This window comes from Brachyistius frenatus, unplaced genomic scaffold (genome assembly GCF_029030835.1).
Source record: "Brachyistius frenatus isolate BFR_SWC_R1_liver_20210118 unplaced genomic scaffold, ASM2903083v1 Contig_334, whole genome shotgun sequence".
Lineage (NCBI taxonomy): Eukaryota > Metazoa > Chordata > Actinopteri > Embiotocidae > Brachyistius > Brachyistius frenatus.
The window spans coordinates 296008-307010 of record NW_027210933.1 but is presented as its reverse complement, the minus strand read 5'-3'; the positions used below and the strand labels follow the sequence as shown (position 1 = coordinate 307010).

Genomic DNA, 11003 nt, shown 5'->3' with positions numbered 1-11003 from the left:
TTTTTTTTAATCATATTTCGGACGACATGCTATAGTATGACTTTTTTCATATATTTTTCGTTCTCTGTCAATCTTTAATATGGACGACATGCTATAGTATGACTTTTTGATCATATTTTAACATATGACGACATGCTATAGGGCAAGACAACAACTCAGAATATGTCTGGGTCCTTTCTTTTGGTGTAAATCTCTGTAGGCGAATTGTTTTCTGACTTTCTCCTCCTCTGTGAAGTTAGAGGTCAGGGGTCACCTCCACAATAATCCCCTGGACCTGGTAGACATTCAGTGTCCTCCGCAGAGACACTCAAGTAGACATTATTAACTACTGACACAACCTTGAACTCTAGCAGAAGGACGTTTAAGCTCGTCAACACTCCAATCTGGTGCAAAGACAGGGTATTATTTGAATTGTTTCTATTATTTAAACTTCATGTGACAATAGAAAAAAAATATTCTTTTAATGAAGTTTAAAGTAAAGTGACATGGGTGCTTTAATATCTTTTGACCTGGACCGGCCTTATCAGTCGATAATTTGACGGTACACACACACACACACACACACACACACACACACACACACACACACACACACACACACACACACACACACACACACACACACACACACACACACACACACTGACGTCACATTCACTGTTGTATAAGTCTCCTGACGCATGAAAGAGTATAAAGTCCCTTTTCACTGCACAACATTAGTCAGTAGCAAGTAAATGTTTTTATTTGGTCGTCATTCTTCACATTTTTTAGTTCACTCTTTAACCAGATTTATTATCTCCTGATGCTGCTAGATGATGAGATCAAGTAAAAATTATCTTCATATTTCAAACTCAAGATAAATCAGTCAAATTTAGCAATAATCAAAACATTGTTTAAGGTGTAATAAAGTTAATCTTTTATTGCAAACCAAACATGGTCACATAAATCTTCAAACAATTTTACAATTTACAGTACATTTAACATGAATTGTTACATATACATATTTAAGCATACCTTTAGTCATTTTTTGTTCAATATACATTAAAACTAGTACACGTAACTCCAAATATACAAACAAACTTAAATACCATCAAACTGCATTACAGCAATATTAAAATGGAATGTTCAGTTTCAATGCTGTTGGCCTGTCTGCAGGCCGCCATTACATTACTGTGAGGCGAATGGAAGACTCAATGAGGGGGACGCAGTTGGCAAGCAGAACTACGGGATCACTTCTCAACACATCCCTTTCTTTCTCACCTAGCAGCAGTGCACTCTCTCTCTCCATCTGTCTATCAGCATTATCGTTTTATGTGCAAATTAAGATGTGAAAACATCACTTGAGTTCCTACGTCTCACATGTTAAAGACGGAACAAGTGTGCTAATTTAGTGCTACATTGTTTCTCCCTGGTGACTTTAAAATAATAATTTAAAAAAATAATTAAAAAAAACAACCTCCTACCACCTGCAATCAATTGCGGAGTGGATGATGAGACATTAATGTCAACACGGACAAACCGAATGATGTGAGTTCTGATGGAGAGAAAGAAAATAAAGGCACCTTTGAGAGAAAGAAAATGCCTCCCCCCTCCCCCTTCTCCTCCTACCCGCCTCTGTAACATTCAGCTTCAAATAACTCCCCTTTCAAACCCACAGAAAGGAAATGAGAAGAAACTAAAGCACCAAAATGAATGTCATCTCCGAGATACTCATTCAGACTCAACAGATACTGTAGGTCCTCATGGGTGGCAGAGGGAATCTCAAGAGGGAAGATGTTTCGCTACATAGATGAAATTGGAAAATCCTTTTTAACGGCTGGTACGGTACAGTCCAGCCTTTGTCTTTTGAGGAAAGGTGGAAGTTTGTGTGTGTGCTTGTCAGTTGTGGCTTCAGGATTGAGGGGAGCTTTTAAGCTGCCTGAGCGATGTGCAAAAGACCTTCACTATCAGGTATGGGATAGGCTGAATGGGGATGTAGGTTGTGGAAAGTAAATCAGGGTAAGATGGAGAATTACAACCCCCAACAAGTCATTACATGATGGCAGATGTCGTCTTGTAGCAAGGTTTTTAAATGCATTCAAGAGTTGAGGAGAATATGGCAAGTACACATGTTTTAATTCTTTGTAGATGCAGAGTTGTTGCAGGGTTTGGTTTGGAAACTTCCATCATTCTGACGGGAAAACGTTGGGTTGGGGTCAAGATGCAAGTACGTGGACATGGCACGCTTTCATGTCCGATAAGTCTAAACTGGTGTCCGTAATGAGTGCCTGTGTTTAAGTCCTATAGGTAGGAGTCCATAGACGGGGCGTAAGAAAAGCCCACAAAGGCCTCGGCTGCCTCTTTGATGCTGGCGGTGACGAGCGCGCTGTCTGGGGAACAGCCGATGGAGCTGGGTACCGGCTCATCTGTGAACTCTGGATCAAAGTGCCGCAGGTCGTTTGGTCCCGTCTGCAGGAGGGAGGCAAGGAGAGGGGGAGACGAGAGGGGATTAGTCATGCTTTAAAATACCTTGCCATAATTGGAAATGTTTTAATTCAGAGGGAGGATGTGCCACACTCTTGATCTAGTTATGTAAATGCAAATACCAAGGACATAGACAAGAGAGTACGTATGTGGACTTTGGCTGGTGTTATGTCAAACTAAATCCTAAACCTGCCATTCAGAGCACTAAATAGGATATTACAAAGTAAATTTACCACATTGGGGTTAAAGGGAGGGTTGATCTTCTTAGCATTGAGATCGTCCCAGTTGATGGGGGAGAAGAATATGTGGTTCTTAATTTCAATCTGCAAAAGGCACAAAAGACAGATAATTAAAAGATATCCTTTAACATGCATAATGTACAAATAAGCACACAGATACGGACATGCAATTGCCTAAATAGACACTTACAAAGTCCTCTGTGCAGCCCAGTCTCTTGGTGCGGTCTTTCTGCAGCAGGCCCTCCAGCAGGTGTCTGGCTGCGTTGGATATGTTGGGTTTCAGCTGCAGCGGCTTGTTCAGGATGTTGTCGTACATCTCGGCCGTGTTACGGCTGTAGAACGGAGGCTGGTGGGGGACCAAAAAGAACTGATCAGCATCTTGGCAACAACATGAATAAAAGTATAAACATGACAAAAAGTGATCATGTAATTTGTACACATGCACCGATTCCGGTACAAACATGAGGACACAGATGAGAGTCTCAGTGTACTCCATCACTCAGCGGTAAAGTATGAAATCGTAATATTTAAGGAGGGTAAGGTCTAACTTCACCGTAACTTTATGTAATGTGACTATGGATGTTACATACCAGGCCATACAGCATCTCATAGAGAACAGCTCCTAAACACCACCAGTCTACCGTCCTGTCATACGGCTGCTTGTGCAACACTTCAGGAGCCAAATACTGCAGAGGGGTAGAAAACCAGGAGAGGTGGCAAGTTAACATAGATGAATATAAGAGAGAGCAGGAACAACAACAACAACAACAACAACACACATAAACAAGTCTGGCCTGAATCACCGGATAATTTCCTCCTTACCTCTGGCGTACCGCAGAAGGTGGATGTGGTCCCGTTAGGTTCAATGTTCTCCTTGCAGAGTCCAAAATCCGTGAGAATGATGTGTCCCTGCGAGTCCAGCAGGATGTTCTCTGGCTTCAGGTCTCTGTAGACAATGTTGAGTGAGTGAAGGTATCCCAGCGCGCTGGCAATCTCTGCGGCATAGAACCGTGCTCGGGGCTCAAGGAAGCAACGCTCTCTCTGCAGGTGGTAGAACAACTGGAAGAAAGAGGGGGGACAAAATAGGGAAAATGTTATTGAATTAAGTGCAGCAGGCAGTATTGTCGGTAGCAACAACAAATAACTAGAGTGTCAGTTGTCTGCCATGAAATTAGACATGAGCAGTGGTAGGGAATTAGTAGGAGAAACAGCAGCAATAAAATGGTAGATACAGAGACAGAGAGGAAACCGGATGGGAGGAAATAAAGAGGCAGGAAGGCGACAGCTTAAAAAGTCTGACAAGGGAAGACAGATGAAACGAGGGCCAAAGGTGGAGCGAGAGACCAGCAGGATGGAGGGAGGAAAGAGAGGGAGAGAGGGGGAGAAAAGAGAAAGGAGAAAGAGACTAAATGCGTCCTGCTTCCGGATGAGGCCCATATTTAATCAGCACTGTCTTTGCCCGTCCAACAATCACAGGAAATTAGCTCGATTAGACACACACTGAGGCTGAATGGCGCTGCTAATTTTGGCCGAGAGTTTCTGCCGCTGTCCCAACCCACCCCATGATTTCCTGAGAGGTGTTTCCTTTCGTGAAAAAAAGAAAAGACAGAGAGCGACAGCTTCTATTCTGCTTCTCATGACAGGATATCCCCTCTGTCTGCCGCTGTCTCATCTTTGTTTCTGGCACAAAATTAGTCCCCTAAAAAACTTTCACTTTGTACAGGGTGAGTTCACTGTCACCCTTCCTCCTCCAACTTTAAGATTTCCGCCATCCCTATTAATTCATCTTCATCTTTAAATAGCTCAGCATCTCCTTTCTTCTTCTTCTCTATCATCTCTCCTCTTTCCTATCCTCTTTATTTTATGGCAGCAGCTCACCTCTCCTCCATTGATGTAGTCCAAGATGAAGTAGAGTTTGTCCGCGGTTTGGAAAGAGTAGTGCAGGCCCACCAAGAATGGGTGCTTGACATTCTTTAGCAGCACATTCCTCTCTGACATGATGTGTTTCTCCTGAGGAAAACAAACAAGCAGGGGTTAAAGAGATTTGATATGTCGTGTGAGTTTTGAGTCGAAGGCATGTCCGCACGTGCACATACCTCCTTCTTTTTGAGAATGGCTTTTTTCTGTAAGACTTTGACTGCGTAAAACTGGTCATCGGTGCGATGGCGTGCGAGCAGGACCTTCCCGAAGCTGCCCTTGCCGATCACCTTGAGGAAGTGAAAATCGCTGGGTTTGGCTGAGGGGTTGGACGATGGGCCGAGGTTGATCTGTTGGGATGGACTGGGCTGCAGGAAGATGGACGAAAGTTAGAGCCGTAACATGAACCACAAAATGTACGGTAAACACATAAACAGAGGATATGTCTGTGCATCCCTGCGTATGCCGAAGATTAAACTAAGGAAGAAGCACACAATTGCCTGCTTAATGCAAATATACTCACAGGAGGAGAAGGGTTCGTGTTCATGAGCTCAGCATCCTGAGGAGGACTCAAGTTGAGGATAGACTGAACCTCAGGACTGAAAAAAAAAAGAGTTCAGAGTTAGTTCATCTAATAACAAAGGATCAAAGTGTCCTCAGCTGATCTGGGAGTCATATTAAGTCACAAAGTTTCTCCAGAGGACAGACAACTGGCATTTCTTTCTGGTTGTGTTTCCCAATGTTTTGTCCTCCAGGGAATGCAGAACAATAACATGAGTCAGATGGTACTCACTGCTTGCAGGCGTAGGAGTTTGCGGCAAGCCTCTGAATGAAGTCGTTCAGACCCATCCTCCTTTGTTTCATAAAAGCTGCAAAGAAAAAGAAAAAAAAACAGAAAAAAGGAATGTTTAGACAATTAAAAGAAAACAGATGAAAAGAGGAATGTCTTAGAATATATCCAGTCATCATCCTACCAGTGACTAATGCCACCAGCCCTCTACATTTGGAGTAAGTCAGGACAGGCTTTTCTGTTTCTGTTTTGATCGTCATGATGAGTTAAACAGCAGCTCTTCACTGGTCAGCTGCCCAAAGCCAAAATATAACTATTTAGCTTTTGGCTCTTGTTTTATAAGAGGCCAGGAGGGAGGAGCAGAACCATACATCCACCCCCCTCCGGTGGGCGTTATCCACTCAGCAAGGTTTTGGTAAATGGGCCACGGAGGAGGTGATCGATCCCGTTCTCGACCAATCAGCGCCCGTTGCGCTCCAAACGCGTCACTGCAGCGCCTCAAGAGCGCTTGCGTCAAAAACATAGGAAAAAGTGGGGAAAAAAAGGTTTTTACCACCGCTCAGTGAAAGGCCAGCTTGTACTGTTTGCACATATGTTTGTGCAATACCAAGGCAACTACATCACTCCATGTGTCACCGCGTCTGACACTTTCATTATGAAAGCAAAGCTGCAACAAATCCTATAGACAAATGAAACCCAGATGTTTCCTCTAAGTAACATATGGTGTCACTTATTGTTCCAGGAGGACAGATTAGTCGTTATTGTAAATGAGTGCATATGAAGTGTCGAGATGTTTCGAAAGATTCGTAATTATTCTCCAAACACCTGATTATTTTTGTCACATTGTATCCATGCTCCGGGTTTAACCCCACCGAGTGTGCAACTAGGTCCTGTACAAATAATTTGATAGCCTTACTGGGCCTATCAGATGTACTGTTTGGCTGCTTCTCAGTTTAAACGGCCGGGAGTGACGCAGGCTCCCTCGGTACACACAAAAGACGAGAGGGAAGAGCCTGAGCCGAGGGAGGCCAGATGCCAAGAAAAAGCCGCTGGTAGTGGAAAAGTACAGAGTGAGAAACTCCTGAATACATCTAATTCAAACGAAAACAAAGAGATCCCATCCACAATCTGTTCGGAGCTACCGGTAAACCTCTCGCAAGCTGCCAAAACATTTCTATGTGATGATCAAAAATGAAATTTTGTGGAAAATGTGCCACTGTGCGCTTGCGTTCTGTGCGCTGGCAGACGGGTCGGTTAGGCACGGTTATGTAAGGCACCTGGTTCAAGTTTTATCTACACCCCTCAGTGGAATGAGAGAAGTTATGTAAGACGATATCACCTGTAAAGGCCAAATTCATTAGAACGGGACATCGATCACCGTGCGTAAAAAGGAAAGAAAAAGACACTGTAAAAGTCCCAAATGAAGTAATTGGTGCTGCACAGTTCTCGAAACTTTGGAAAAAACAAAGTGGGAAGAATAAGAACGCAGTTGTACAGCACAATATTGTGTTATGCTGCATAATAAAAACATTTTTTTTTTTTACAGAAAAACACGCAAATGTGGCTGCCATATCTTAATTGTTTTGTTTACATGCAAAGCGACCGTTTCCACACAAAACAAACCTTTCAGGTCGGAAGGACTTCTCATTTTGGCTGCCTTCGGGGTCCAACAAGTTGCAAAGAAGAGTTGCCAAGGTTGCTCTGGCACTTTTAACAGACCTCTTATCAGCGAGGTATTTCAATAGATAAAAGCATCATAAATCCAGGTCACGGGATTATGGGGTGAATGGGGCAAACCCCCAAGTATGTCTGCCAGCGCTTTCCTCACCAAATGCCGCAGACACAGAAAGTGGGTTAAGCGTTTTTACACACTAAGAAACTATTGAAAAATAATACTTTAGCTCGGGAACCGTAGAAACATCAGCCATGTTACTATAAGAATATGACAGGAGATTTTTCTCAATGGATTAAAACCTTCGCCGGTGTTCTCTAAAGAATATGCAGTGTACTTACACGTCAAAGTGGTCGTTTTGTCTTTCATAAGGATGCTTTAATTCCCGACTCAGAGAAGAAGACAGACTTTAGGCTCCTCGGCAGGCACTTAATCGAACTACACAGTATTCTTCTTCTTGCAGAGCTTCATCCAGTCATTTTTTTTTCTTTTCCCTTTTTATCTCAGGGCGGAGACGTCCCGCCTCTATTTCCTTCCACACCGTTTTGTTTCATGCATGGTTGCATGACTTCTCCCAAGGGCGGGGGGAAATGCTGCCTTCAAATGCTCTTCGTGAGCTCAACATTCAAGTTCAGCATTAGACCAAACTTTTATTGAACAACAAAATTATCGAAATAATGCATATGTTTATTTATTTCTGCGGATGTCCCCTGCAACATCATGGAGTTAAAGGCATAACAATTGTTCATGTTTTTAACTCAAATATGTCCGTGGGTTAACTTGAAATAGAGTCAATCTATGATGCTATTTGTTTACACACATAATAGTCATGATAATCACGGTTCTGCATTATTATACATCTGTATTTCCCTTAAAATGTCACTTTTTATTGCTATATTTCAACATCACACCAGAGCAAATACTGGCATACTGTATAAGTGCAAAAACCTTTGATAAAACTTTGCCTTTTCCAAACAGTTTCATCTTCATTATATGCAGCTTTTTCCCAGCTGAGGTCAGTCACACACTTGGCTCAGAATTAAAAAGTGATTTTAGTAAATTCACAACATTCACATACATTCAAAGAGGGCAGCTGCCAAGAAGTTGAGGCCCCACGAATAAACTTTTTCTTGATGAATTGCTCCTTCACTATTTTGAGCACTTGGGTGTTTTATTTCTCAGAACAATGTTTTTTTGTTTTTAGAAGTGTGTGAGAGAGAGGAGAAGAAGTAATATAAATGAAAGGAAGCAGAGATGTGAAGACACAAACGGCAAGTCAGTGATTATAAATGGGTAAAATTTACTGCAGTAATTTATGAAATATAGATGAACCGGAGGATCATAGAGGACAGCGTAGTTGGTCATATTGAACAGGTTAACACTTGTCACTCACTAATCCATGTGACAACCTCAACATAGCAAGTATAAATGTAAACTGGGACTTTTCAAAGAGTGTCCTTATAACGATAGTTTCAGTTGTGTTGGTTTTATATCGTTTTTATTGCTCATCTTTCGCTCGTGGAGGAATTGGACCAATGTCATTTTTTTTTACAGATTAGTAAATCGAACCTTAAAGCCTTTGAGTATCATTTCCTCAAAACAACATCTTCTGATTGCAATGGAGTTATTTAACCTTAATTTATTTTGAGAGTACGATGCTCTTATTTTTGGGGATCATGGCACACGTCTGCACACATTCACACCTGGAGGTTTCCCCGTTACCCAGCACAACCATAATCTGTTGGCAAATGAGCCATGGCAGCAGGATTTCTGAGAGCCTTGCTCATGGGCACCTCTGTGAAAAGGGGGCAAGTATTGCACTGTCACTTTCTCAAACCATATTTATTTCTGATAGTCCTGGATTTGAATCTGCGACCTTCTGGTCATGATGTGAACTTGGTGCAAGGGTGTGAAACTAAACGCTTTTGTTTTTCAACTACACAGACTGCAATTGTTATTAGACTTTAGAAAAGCAGTGCCAAAAAGACGCGCAGCGATTAAGGCTCATCCACAAATTATACAGAGTCAGGAAAACTAGCATGCATGTGTGACTCTGCAGTTTTCAAATAGCCTTAACTTTTTCTTTTTACTGCTGTCTCTGTTTCTCCCTTAACTCAGGTCAAATCTATTATTAATCCGTCCACCGCAAGCCACCTGATGCGCGCGCGCGCACCGAGCCGGAGGGCAAAACAAACCTGCAGGGAGTCTGAGAGCACACACGCACATGCACGCACACATACACGCAAGCTGGAGGGAAAAACCTGCAGAGAGACTTGCAGAACATGTGCACACTTTCTAAAACAGAGAGAGAGAGAGAGAGAGAGAGAGAGAGACACATCAGGTGCTTAGGAATTCTCCCAAGGTGTCCAACATGCCACCTTCCTCACTGCACCACCAGGAAGTGCGTGCAGTTTGTTAGAGAAGGATTTCTCTCCTTGAGACGGCATAGGTTGCAGTTCTATAAGTGCCTTCCTTCAACAGGCATTTAATCTACAATATCTCATCTCTGGCAGTACAGTGACAGTCCACGTGGGGTACAAACTGACATGCTTCCTAAAAACAGAGCAGTTCGACCACGGGGAAAGCATGTAGAAGTGAAGTACAGGTGACCTTGAAAAACTGCAGTTTCCACCTAAGTGACTTGCATTTTGCCCTCGGAAGAAGAGCTAAAACTGTAGTCGCCTCTGCATTGCAGGAGAAGATAAAACCGATGATGAAGAAGATTACATTACCTCCGCTTGGGTGTAAGCACTGCTCTTGAGCCTACATCTGCTGGTCATAGCCAAGAGTTGAATGAAATGAGAGAGAGGTGTTGAGAGAAGATCCAAAGAGAGGGAGGAACTGAGAGAGGGGAGCGACTCGAACAAAAGGTCCCTCTCAGTGTTTTTCCTGTCTGGCAGGACTGTCTTTCGCCTCTGGATTTACAGGCTGCTCGAGGCTCAGGCTGCGAACAACAGGAGGCTCCACAACACTCCAGCTTTGTGTTTGTTAACTTTCTATATGTGCGTGCGAGACACTACTTTGTTACATAACCCACAAGTGGCACTATCATCAATGCCAAAAACAGCGCTGACACACCCTCGCTCTCTGTAGGTCGTATCGTGACAGGACAGGAAAAAGGATTGACTGGGTGCAGGACATGAAGAGTTGTAGCAAACACATAAAAACACTGACATGCTCCCTCATCCCGCCCACACATACACAGAGACCAACGTATGCCCATCTTCACGCTGTCTCCCGGCAGATGACCTCCATCCATCCATTAAATCTGCTCATCTCTTTCAGCCTCCAATCCCTCCATGTGGCAGTGTCCGCTCTTTGTTGCAAGTATGGTGAGGGTGTTTGTGGCTACGGTTTGATCTGGCGATGAATGTGAATGAGCCTCAGTGGTGAGGAACCAAATGACACTGTTATGTAAAGGCCTCGGCTATTCACAGAGGACAGCTAGGCTTTTATTTTGTCACTGGATGTGGTGGATTGTCAGTGTGTGTGTGTGTGTGTGTGTGTGTGTGTGTGTGTGTGTGTGTGTGTGTGTGTGTGTGTGTGTGTGTGTGTGTGTGTGTGTGTGTGTGTGTGTGTGTGTGTGTGTGTCCTGCCTGATTAGCTTGGCTTGTGAAAAGTAGCCTACTTATCACTTCATGTGACCATTGTGGTGGGAGTTTGTTGCTCCCTGGTTAGATTTTTTTGTATGGGAAGCTGTCGTATTGAGGCGTCTGCTGGCCCAGTCAATCCTTTTTCCTGTCCTGTCACGATACGACCTACAGAGAGCGAGGGTGAGTCAGGGTGTACGTTAGGTAACAATTTATTTTGTAGATTCTAGAGTTTCATAATAACTTCCTAGAAATGAGCTGGCACGTGATTCATTTCAATGGAACGTTTCTTGAAAGGGCCGTAATTTGGTATGGATCGTTGGGAAAGTTAA

At 43.2% G+C, this 11003-nt stretch overlaps 1 protein-coding gene across 4 annotated transcripts in view; it reads right to left on the bottom strand.

Annotated features, from left to right (window-relative positions):
- Positions 1-889: 889 nt before the first annotated feature.
- sgk1 (serum/glucocorticoid regulated kinase 1) overlaps positions 890-11003 on the bottom strand; it is a 35476-nt gene continuing 25362 nt past the window's right edge. Inside the window, exons 1-10 of one of the 4 annotated variants that reach the window (XM_069723559.1) lie at positions 9814-10479; positions 5413-5488; positions 5143-5218; positions 4799-4987; positions 4581-4712; positions 3525-3761; positions 3293-3388; positions 2893-3048; positions 2697-2786; positions 890-2448 (exon numbers count right to left, since the gene is read on the bottom strand). In XM_069723559.1, coding sequence (XP_069579660.1) covers positions 2281-2448; positions 2697-2786; positions 2893-3048; positions 3293-3388; positions 3525-3761; positions 4581-4712; positions 4799-4987; positions 5143-5218; positions 5413-5483 — 1215 coding nt within the window. In that variant the 5' untranslated portion in view covers positions 5484-5488; positions 9814-10479 and the 3' untranslated portion in view covers positions 890-2280. Of the gene's footprint in view, positions 2449-2696; positions 2787-2892; positions 3049-3292; positions 3389-3524; positions 3762-4580; positions 4713-4798; positions 4988-5142; positions 5219-5412; positions 5489-5593; positions 7392-7422; positions 9222-9813; positions 10480-11003 lie in introns of those variants that run through there. The other 3 variants (XM_069723558.1, XM_069723557.1, XM_069723556.1) reach the window with 3 other exon arrangements.